We start from the raw sequence: 12,318 nt of genomic DNA on the forward strand, positions 1-12,318 counted from the left end.
ACTTTCTTGCTTAAAGGTCATTTCTTTCAGTCTGAGTCATCATCATTAGTCTTGTGGCAATGGTAGTTTTTTTTTTTCCACTAGAGAATTAATAGATTTCACTGGCCCTTGAGCATAAGATGACAATCTTCAAAAAAAAAGTGGTGTTTTAATATGAAGCATTTTATGTGATATTTACTCAGATAACTAAATCAATATTAAGAGAAAGCAAAACAAACAGCACAAAGAAGCAAACAAACAGTATATAGGTTGTTTTGTAAGTTTTGTATGGAAGAAATCACCTTAACCTGAATGAACACATTTTTAAAGGATTGGAATGCCTTCTCATTTGACATTAGTGCCTAATTTGACTAATGTTTTTGTAAATAATAAAAAAAAAACTCCCTTTTCCATTTAATTTACCATATAAGACTCAGTGCTAATATTAAGATTCTGTTCAAAACATGACTTTTTTAAGTAAGGCATATTAATTAACTTTCATGAAAGGAATTTGTACCTCTCTGAGTATTTTCAAGTTTTAAAGATTTCATAGAGCTTTAGGTTAAAAATATCTACTATGTATTGCATTTTTTATTAAGAAAACAAAGATTTTCTTCAGCTTCCTATTCACCAAGTGTTTGAAATGCTCGGTAGCCATATATAGAATGTAATTAAGTCTTAAAGTCTAGTCTTAGTAATAGCTTCTTACAAAGAAATAATAACCATGCTAACCATGAGACGAAGGACTCAGCCTTGAGAAAGCTTAGCACGATAATGAGGCAATAATGAGATAATGCAAATACTGGCTTTCAGCAAAGGTCAAGTTTTTTTTTTTTTTTAAACTATTATGTTTGATTTATGACTCAACTTATTCTATGATAAAGAAGAACAGTGCTTCTAAAGATTATAAATAAAAAGATTTTTAAAAAGGCATAAACCTGCACAAACCAAGGTGAAGGTTGATGATGCGGTATCAATGATATATCACATCACTCACGGCCGTGTCTCAGGTATGTATTTACAATACTCGCCATACATGCCACTGTATATTGCAGGGGGCTCTTATGTTTGCTACATCTTGACTCTGCCATTGGAACTGCTGTTGATCTATACAGTATATCAGTAATAATATCAACATTAATGGCAGGTGAAATAAACAGCACTGATTACTAATATATACCGGTTACAGAATTATGGCCACACAATACTCACCCATGCCCACAGGGATCGAAGATCAAATGCCAGTGTGTCAGGTCCAATCCCAGAAGAAAGCCAGTGCAGATCAAATCATTTAAAAAATAAATCAAGCGAACAAATCTGATCCACAGAGTCCCCATCGCACAACCTGTAGCACCCAAGGTATCTGCTGCCAACATCCCGGTGCCAGACACCACTGCAGACCCCACTATGGGGCAGTGGTGGCTCAGAGGGCTAAGGCACTGAGTTACTGATCGAAAGAGCGGTGGTTTGATCCCCAACTCCACCAGGATGCCACTGTTGGGCCCTTGAGCAAGGCCCTTAACCCCATCTGCTACAGGGGCGCCGTATCATGGCTGACCCTGCGCTCTATCCCCAGTTACGCTGGGATATGCGAAGAAGGAATTTTACTGTGCTGTAATGTATATGTGACAAATAAAGGCTTAACTTAACAGAGATTTTGTAGAGCCTTGCCTTAAGGGGACAGTGTTGACCTGGTGGCACAAAGGGAAATCAAAACCTAGATAGCTTAAATGTTACTGTTTTTAATGTTATGGCTGATCAGCGTACGGTATGTGCACTCCTACTGCCTGTTCCTGAAAAAGTTCATCTTTCTACATCTATTTGAAGTATTTGCACTTATGACTTTCTGCTATAAATTTGATCACATCATAAGGATAATAATAATAAATAATAATGATAATAAAATTATTATTATTATCAATAGTATGCCCAAACAGCACACTTTTTTCCAAAACTGTATAATTTAATGCTTTATAATCGCACTATCTGGTGTCACAAAGAAAGGGATTGGTTCTCCTTTGAGATTCTTTTAAGGCTTCCTTCTCATGTAATTCTTGCCCTGTCTCTCTGGTTTGCTCATTAGTGATTTTAAGCTTTTTTTTCTTCTTTTTACTTTTTTCTTCTGCCTGCACTCCAACATGATCATGAAGAAGTGATTCATTAATCAGCCAATATGCATTTTCCTTGCTATTTCTTTAATCCTTGCTATTTTGTTTAAGGATACGGATGTATCAAGTGTCATCAGATAAAAGCTTGTACCAATGATATACATATTTAACAGCATCTGAGGCTGTTATTATTAGCATAATACATACCTCTAAAAAGAATAAGATCAGGATAGCATTTGATTTAAAAAGGCATTTTTAATCCCTGATGGCATTTCTAACTCATTACACACAGGAAACCATGAAAATGTGTGTAATTATGATTACAAAAGGATTATTAACGTAATGGTTTAAGTAGAGCAGAAGGGTCACATGTATTTAACAAACTTCATTCTATTCATCCCATTTTTGTAATGTTTAACTGAATTGTTATAATTACTCAAACTAAATTTCTTGACAGCTTTGGCAATGTTGGATTACATCCTTATTGTCTTTTGTTTTCTTTGTGTTTGTTATCCTTTGCATACGTGAGAAATTTTAACAAAATTGTGTCCAAAACTAGGATAAAAAAAAACAAAAAGTACTAAGAAGAAATGGAACAGAGCCATATACAGTAGGGCAATGGAGACAATTTACAGATTTAAACAGATTCAGTGCTCCATGCCATCCTCCTCCTCTTCCTCCTCGTCCTCACTGGTCGGAATAAAGTCGTCCTCAATATCATCAACAGAGGCAGCAAACGAATCACCATCATCATCAGCAGCAGTCAAATCACCTCCAAGTTCTCCTAACAGCAGCTCAGTGTGCTCCAACATGGGCACGTCCTCACAATGCATCTTTATGTAGAACTGAAACACATATAAAGAGATGGTTAGAGGCATAAGGACATACAAGTAACAAATTAAGGGATGATTCTGATAGGATAAACATCTTTCATCGGGAGCTGAACAGGCAGAAGAACCTGGTATTGATTTGATATCAGTGCAAATTGTCTCATTAATATTGATGTAACATAATTACTGTATAGTGCTAGTCCTAGCCTATGACAGTGCTCCTAGGGCACAATGATTAGTCAATAATGAAACCATTATATGATTTTTGTTTCCCTTTATCTCCTTGACTCTCTTGGTAAGTTGAAAAATGAAAAAGATTTGAAAAATTAGCTCCTACTTTCCAAACAAAAATGCATTTGGGTCATTATTAACTGCAAATTATTTATCAACTGACACAGTCCCTGTCAGAAGAAAGGGAGAATTAATTTCCCCTAGTGTGTCTTAAAACCTCAGAAGTGTGTGATAAAAACAGCAATTCCTGCAGAACATACTAGTATTATGCAAAAGTCTTAAGCAACCCCTCATTTCTCCATATTAAATGATGTAGATTAAATGAAAGGAAATGGGAACAAATATTTTACTGTGAAAGCCTGCAAAGTAATAACTTCAGGAGCAACCTCATTTCTCCTCTTGTCTGCACCTGTTTCTCACTACAGTAGTTCATGCCTTCCTTATGTTAGATGCTTTATTATGCTTGAATGACTCATAGGTCACTGTGTGGCGTAACAAGCAAAAAAAAACATTCCTATGAAACAGGTCAGGTACAGTACAGGGATTAAACTGAAAACCAAAAACACGGCAAAAATGGGAGCCAAAAAAAATAAAAAATACAAGAAACTCGGTCTCTTTGGAAGCAAAATATGTATACACCAGAGGTGGCTCAAGACTTGCACGATACTGTATAATGCCACAGACAACTTTAGTTTATTAGTTTTGCATAAAATGTTGAGAGTTGAGAGAGAAAGAAAATCATCACTACAAGAAAGAAAATACATACAAAAACAGGTAGACAGCTAGCTTAAAGAGTTTACAACCAATTAGCCTTTAAGATCAAACACGTGATTCATACACTCCAATGATGAATCGTAGTGCCAGACTGCAGAGTAATAAAACGAGCATAAACATACTCTTGGGTGATCAATCATTAGAACCTGCAGACAGTGAGGCAACAGTTGCAGCATCTCTCATTACCGAGATTAAGTAATGGATAGGGCTTTGAGTCTGCCAGACTGAAGCTACTTTGAACACCCAAGTCATATCACTCTCTCTCTCTCTCTCCACACACACACACACACACACACACACACACACACACACAGAAAATTAGACAGATGAACACTGTAAACCCAAAAAGTAGTCTCTTGCTGCCTAACAACATTGAGTGTGTTCAGAGATGCTCACATGGTTGTAAAGAGTAGTAAGTTTAACAAAATTCCACTAGTTTTTTTGCACTATTTTGTATAAACTTTAGACACTATTGTGTGTGATCCCAGGGGTTTATAACCATTAAATCAGAAAATCTGTTACCAACAACCACACTATGGTCAAAGTCACTGAGATCACATTTTTACCCCTTTATTTACCCCATATTTGATGTAAACATTACCTTTTTAACATAATGCTCTTGACCTTTATCTGTATACACAGTCTTTAGCTTTAGTTTCATATTTATTAGTTTTATTATTGATCCTCAACACACACAAAAACACACACAAACACACACAAACACAAACACACACACACACACACACACACACACACACACACACACACACACACAGACACACACAGACACACACACACGCACACACAGACACACACACACAGACACACACACAGTGAGAGAAAGGCTTGGGGCCAAAAGAAATTTAAAAGATCATAAAGGCTCCAACTGTGCATTTTATGTGTGGAATTATCTGCATAGACAGACAGCCCACACATATGCACATTTTACAAATTTTCAAACAGATTGTGTTTATACAGTATGTGCTTTGGCATGATTAAAAGGTTTAGCTGACTTCAAAAATCTTTTATCACACCTCGTATTAAGCTGAACACAGAGGTTAATAGAAATCAGAAAGCAACATTTAGTGACATTTACTGGTAAATAAATAAGCAGAGAGAGAAAGAGAGTGAGGGAGCGAAAGAGAGAAAGAGAAGCCAGATCCAATATGATTCATCTACCCAAGATCACAAAAAATTTATTAAATCAATGCATACCAAATATTTATAGAATATAAGCAGCCTGAAAAAAATCTAAATAAAATGTTTAAAAATGACATGATGCCCAACGTTTTATCCCCAAGCATACTTGAGATGATGACATCCAGGCCCACCTCAATCGTTGTGAGGGTTTCTCCAAGATAGAATTAAGCCCAGGTTCTCCATAAGAATACTTTGCCCTACTTGATGTTGACATCACACACAACAACCAACTCAGGGATGAGATCCTGCGTCACTGTGGCGTCTAATTCAGGTGGCCTCCAATTTTATTGCCACATAACAGTGGCCACTATTGCTTATGGTGCATCCCTTCTTAAAATTATTGAAAACTTATGAAACACGGTAACATTTTCCATAACAATGGGATATATTGATAAAGAAACAAGAAACAACTTACTCTCCCTTTATCAATGTAAGATCTTGGCCAAATATTAATGCACCTCTGGATATAAATAGTGCCTGAAAAAAATCTAAATAAAATGTTTAAAAATGACATGATGCCCAACGTTTTATCCCCAAGCATACTTGAGATGATGACATTCAGGCCCACCTCACTCATTGTGAGGGTTTCTCCAAGATAGAATTGAGCCCAGGTTCTCCATAAGAATACTTTGCCCTACTTGATGTGGACATCACACACAACAACCAACTCAGGGATGAGATCCTCCGTCACTGTGGCGTCTAATTCAGGTGGCCTCCAATTTTATTGCCACATAACAGTGGCCACTATTGCTTATGGTGCATCCCTTCTTAAAATTATTGAAAACTTATGAAACACAGTAACATTTTCCATAACAATGGGATATGTTGATAAAGAAACGAGAAACAACTTACTCTCCCTTTATCAATGTAAGATCTTGGCCAAATATTAATGCACCTCTGGATATAAATAGTGTGTGACACTATAAAACATCAATGTGCACCGTCATCAAAGTTAAAGGCGGGTCAACAGAATATGAACGTGTGCAATGTTTTTGGCCACACAGTGCGCAAAAAAATGTAAACACTATAAAAAATTAAGTCACTATAAAGTGACTTCATAGTGGTTAAAATTGATCTTTCTCATAATAACATAATAAAAAAACAAAATACCACAATCCTGAGGCCTCTGCTTCACTAAACCCTCTGGGTAACGCAGGGTTAAACAATTATGTTAACTTTTCAATTTTGTAACCAGTGTAACAATGTTTACTGTTTTACCATGACACTGTAATAAACACAGCTGTAGCATAATGGCTATACTATGTCCGACACATCTTAAATTTCTTAAACCCCCCACTTTTTTTTTTATACAAATCAGATTGCAACATATAGGTATGAGATGAGATGAATAGAATTTTGCCATGTCGTTTTTCTCTTCTTTCTCTTTTCTCTATGCTTAGATCGTTTAGATTATGATCTATGACTCGTCCCTGACTTGTCTCTTTCTTTAATCACCATCTCCAAGCTTTTATCTCTGACTCTCAGCAGCTCTTTATCTCATGCTCTCTCTCCTCTTCTGATCGACTACTTGGCAAGAGATGCTTGATCCAAAACTGACCTTAATGTTCACACGGCATGTACAAATGCGCACACATACGCTATCTCTTCCTCTAAGCTAAACTGATAACATGGATTAATCCTCTTTCCCTGTTCTTTCTTTCACAAATGTGTTTGCACTTAAACCTCCTGCAGAGAATGCCTCCTATTGATGTGGACAAACTTCTACTACATAATATATTCTATTCAGGAAACATTGGACTGAAGACTGAGAAGAAGATGATGAAGATGATGAAAATGATGATTGTTAGTACCGTTACCATTATTATACCCTGTGTTTGCTGGTGGGTACAGGGGACCGAATAGAGGACATTAGGTTTTAGCCCAGCATGTTTCAAAGAACGTATGCATGTCCCATCAGTATGGTTTTCTGTACCTCCTGGGCTATGTGGCATTCTGAAATCATTTTCAGTTCTTTGTAGTTGTAGTTAATTAAAAAGTATGGTATTATTATTAAGTAAGTATGACTGTTTTATATATGTGTATGCCAGTGTTTTGTGTGTGTGTGTGCATGAGTAAAGTTTGATTAAAGCCGCATACGCCGCCTCGTACATTTTCTTCATTTTAACCTGGAGAAAAAAGGCTGAAAACCTGAAGAGACACATCAAGGCATACCATAATATTTACCCAGGTTTATAGCCTCTTTGTGGTAATCATGTTACAATATGTTACTACATATTTTATTTTATAGTTAAACCGATGCCAAACACATTAATCTAATAGGTTAGCAAATGATTGTGACCTATACAACAGTCCAAGTGTGTAAATTCATTTATTTTATTTCATTTTAAAATACTGTCCATACTGCTTCTATTGTTTTGTAGGTAAAAAAAAATATGGACATGCAGCAGATAATTATTTTGAAAAAAACTTTAAAAATAAGAAAAGGTTTTGGCTAGACTAGATTGACTGTAGGGTTAATTATAATAATGGTATTGCTAAAATGTTATGTTTTCATTAAAACTAAACGAAAATACTTATTAGTTCCTCTGACTAAAACTACACTAAAATGTCCAAACTTTTAGTTGACTAAAACTTGACAAAACAAAAATAGGATAAAATTGAATAGATATGATAAAAACTACCAGGGACATTTATCCCGGGACTAAGACGAAGACTAAAGTTGAAAATAGCAGACAAAATGAACACTACTGTTTACAACTCTTATGAGACTGCTTTCACTAAGGAAAAGCGGAAAGAAATTCTTAATTTAAGTAGCAAAAACCTAAAAGGACAAGCAACATGTTTATCAAGTGTGCAAATTTTTTTATTTCTCTTTTAACAGAAACATCTGTACACCTTCACATTAATGCAATGATCAGTAAAATCTGAGTGCAACACAAAGCAGCAGTGCAACACATAATATCATACAGATTTCCTTCTGGTTAGTATAAGGTATAAGTAAAAAGCAGTATTATCATACCATCAGTGTCCCTGAGATGACCAGCAGCCGATGCACGTCCCTGTCTCGCGTGTTACTGACTGCAGTCTCTTGACTTACATGCAGGTTTTTATACACTGACCCTATATTGTTACCTCATAATTACTGGTAGAGACTCTGAGGAATGGCACAGATGGTGCTTGTGCTATGTGTCTGTACTTTTCCCAAGAAGTGACTGTGAGGTGATGCATACTTGTGATTGCGTCACAGTTGGTCCACGTTGAATTCCACCGTTGCACTTATTTTAGCCTTACAATCGTTACAGTCATTTCTGATAAGCTTGGTTTGAATATTTCAGTGACAGATGATTTCCTGGGATTTTCCTCAAATTAACTTTTTTCTTTTGCAAAGAAAAAAAAGTTCCAGTAAGTGGGAGCTCCGTAGGCAGAAATGCCTTAATGATGAGAGAGAAAAAAAGGGAATGGCCTGTCTGGTTTGAGCTGGCGGGAAGGCTATATAGTAAATCACTCTTTACAGTGGTGATAGCATGAAAGCATTTGAATAAGCACAAAACACCACACAGCAGAAACCCACATTTTGTTAAACTCCAGGAATCTAAGGCTCAAAAAGCACATACCTACAAGCAAAGTACTGCAAAGATATCCTATCACCAGTTTACTGGGATATAACTTCAATCCAATTTTATTTATATAGCGCTTTTAACAATGGTCATTGTCTCAAAGCAGCTTCACAAAAATGAAAGAAAAGAAAAAAAAAATTATAATTTAGGTGCTTCTTAAGGCAATTCATCTGCTCTTTCGTTTTCCCGGAAATGAAAATGGCCTGGGAACCACAGGAAAGAGCTCTTGACTTAGCTAACAAGAACACCAGTTTACTGGAATATAAGCAATAATCGTATAATAATTTTTATGTGTTAATCATATATGGTGTTCATGTTATGGCTAATCTTTCCATATTTATATTACCAAATCATTTAAAGCTTATTTTATCTTCATGCTTTATGTAGATTTTCATTTCTTACTCACTCAAAGTCTAACACATAACACCACATTCTGTCCGTGTCAAAGACATTAGAAGAAGACTGACCTTGATATGCGTGTTAGTACAAAGTTTACAAAAGTAGACTCAAATGCACAAACACATCCTGCATCCCGTCTTTCAACATGCACACTTACAGAACATTTCACAACAGTTAGGTCAACAAATTTTTCTGTTTGCCCAGAGAGCAAGCGATACATGGAGAGAAAAAAGAGACTTCAAAGTCAGTGTCGGACGAGAGGCAGAAAATCAATGGCGAATAGCAACTGAAGTTGAATCAGAACTGCGCCTGAAGCCACAGACTGTAACGGAGAAAAGAAAGTAGCAATAGAAAAATGTGGAAACAGGAAGAGAAGGTACAAAGACAAGGTGAGATATAGAATCCGTATGGGTGAAACAAAGGAAAAGAAAAAGAGGAAGGGAGTGAGGGAGTGAGAATAAGAGAGAGACGAAGAGCCTACTGTAATATTGACATCAGCCAGTGACTAAATCACACATCAGCATTAGTGACATTATTATGCACAAAATTATAATTTTTACTATATTGCTTCACAGGGTGATTATTAAGTACTGTTATGCTTGGAAAAAAATAGGCTATTTCATATCATATCGGCAAAAAAACCCTGTAAAAAGTTATGCAATGAACATTATTCATTCCAGCATACAATAATAATAATAATCATAATTAGTACTATTATTACTACAGATATTTTATAAGAAAGTAAAAGTGCCATAATTTACTTAAGAGCATTACCAAAGCATTGTTAAAGATGGCGGGATTTATTAAGTTTTTTGGTAATTACCAGTGTGTTTAAAATAAACAATTTTGGGCTTTTTTGGCTGTCCCCATAGGCCTTAAGCTTCAATGTGCAGTGATGCCACTTTTGATATCGCTTATGTAATATCTTTAACAGTGGTAGATTCTATTCCTAACCACCTCTTTCTTTAACTTATTATCATTTAATAAGAGAGTGTATGATTTGCTTAACTATGAAATTACTGTAGCGCTTAACATACAGTAAGTGTTTTCAGAGATGTTTTACTTCCCTGTTCAAATAATAAAAAAAATATTAAAACCAAATAGAATATAAAATATATATATTTATTAAAAACTGTCCTTTGACAAGTTAACATTTTTAGTTTTATCTACTTTTAACCCTATATATAATTAATATAGAACACGTCCAAGAAAACCCGTGATAACATTTCTTAAGAATAAAGGTGTAAAACCAATTTACACCTACAAAAGGCTCCTGTTACTTTTTGCTTCTAACCTTCAATGTATTGAAGGTCAAATTTTTGATATATAATAAAAAAATAGGCAGAATTAAAAAAATTATCAACTTTTATGCCATATTGGAAGCGTGTCAAAGATCCTTGCTGAATGTAACAATAGTCATGTAGTAACAATATTCTGGCTGCGACCTGGTGAAAATTTATGTGCCATTTTGCGCTGCACTTTACTGAGATACCAGACACCCACACATGAAACGCCTATGGATAACATGCAAAATCGTGCAAAATATTCTGGTTCCAGATAACCCAGATGTTAAAGTCCTTTAGAACGGTAAATCACTGATCAGGGAAGGAAGCAATTTTTAAAGGGAAGCTAAGGAGAGAGCGAGAGAGAGAGCTTTATAGGTGGCGGTGATGCAACTTACATAACTCCAACCAATGAGTGGTAGAGTGGTACTAAGAGAAAATGTGTCAAGAAGCAAAAGTGTGTGGGAGTGCCAGATAAAGCAGACGAAGAGTTCAAGACACAAAACAAAAAAAGACAAGATCAGGGAAGGAAACATTAGACGTTTTTTAAAGAAACGCTGGTCTGGAAAATCGAGGCGGGAAAGATGAGAGAGCATGAGACCTGCAGTTGGTGGTAATGTAACCAACTGGATTGTAACCGCCATTATACAACAAAGAAGAAGAAAAAATTAGGTGGTAAGAGTGATTGCTAATCAAAATGCACATGATGGAAATGGGAGGGAACCTGTTTAATTGGGTTAAATAATTTTTGGAGGGAAGAACTATTCAGGCTTAGAAGTGTAAGCCAGTGTAGAAAATGCCACTCACAAAATAATGCATGATTCCAGAGATGCAAAACGAATAATGGGAGGAGCTATTGTTTTCTGACACCGAAAAAGGGATGGGCAGGGCAGACTGTCTGTGACTGTTGAAGATGCTGTCAAGGAATCTGTAAGTACCGCTATTTTGCAAGCCCCTTTTTTGCCACTCTGCCACCACTTTTGTTTGCCAGCCAAGTGCCAACCTGCTAGCTGGGCACTGCCACTGGATCTGCACATGCACATCACTCCTAGTCTCCTCTTCTTTCCTCCCTCCCTCCTCAAACCCATTCCTTTGACCTTTTCTAAAAAATTACCCTTTTCCCGTAAGACCTGGTCTAGTGTCTGTGTGTCTGTGGTTCGAGGTGAGCAAAAGATCTTACAATAAACAGTTGTGCTCAAAAGTTTGCATACCTTGGGAGAATTTGCAAGATGTGAACCATTTTTAAAAAAAAATGGATGAGAAGGCAAACCTACTTTATTTTATTTCTCATAGGATGCAAGTTCGTATGTAAAGCATAACAGAATGGCACAATCATCAAACAAAACATGACGATTAAAATAAGAAAATAAACCATGTTCAAAAGATTGTATACCAATTGTTCTTAATATCGTGTATTGTCCCCTTTATAAATGCAGTCTTTTGTAATAATTGTAAGGTCCTTAATTTTCTCAGGTGGTATACAGTAGCTGCCTATTCTTTTTGGCAAAATGCCGCCAGTTCCTGTAAATTGTTTGGTTGTCTTGCATGGACTGCATGTTTGAGATCTCAACAAAGCGTCTCAATGATATTGAGGTCAGGAGTCTGTGATGGCCACTCAAGAACCTTCACCTTTTTTTGCTGTAGACATTGGATGGTCAACATGCCCTTGTGCTTCGGATCATTGTCATGTTGGAGCATCCCATGGGCAGCTTCCATGCTGTAGAATACAAATTGTCTGCCAGTATGTTCTGATACCTAGCTGGATTCATCTTGCCATCAATTTTGACTAACTTCCCTGTGCTACTAGAGCCCAAATCCACCACCATGCTTTAGGGTGGGGATTGGGTACTTTTCACTGTTGGCCTTGTTGACTCTCCGAACAAAAAGTTTGTTTTTGGTCTCTTCACTTCAAATACAGTACCTCTGCTCCAGAGGT

The 12,318-nt window shown here is 36.3% G+C and overlaps 1 protein-coding gene across 1 annotated transcript in view; it reads right to left on the reverse strand.

The window, feature by feature from the left end:
- Positions 1-2,322: 2,322 nt before the first annotated feature.
- The window catches only part of si:dkey-12j5.1 (uncharacterized), an 86,736-nt gene continuing 76,740 nt past the window's right edge, over positions 2,323-12,318 (reverse strand). The window contains exon 11 of the mRNA XM_053487484.1: positions 2,323-2,932. Coding sequence (XP_053343459.1) covers positions 2,735-2,932 — 198 coding nt within the window. The 3' untranslated portion in view covers positions 2,323-2,734. The remainder of the gene's footprint in view (positions 2,933-12,318) is intronic.

This window comes from Clarias gariepinus, chromosome 26 (assembly GCF_024256425.1).
Source record: "Clarias gariepinus isolate MV-2021 ecotype Netherlands chromosome 26, CGAR_prim_01v2, whole genome shotgun sequence".
Taxonomy (NCBI): Eukaryota; Metazoa; Chordata; class Actinopteri; order Siluriformes; family Clariidae; genus Clarias; species Clarias gariepinus.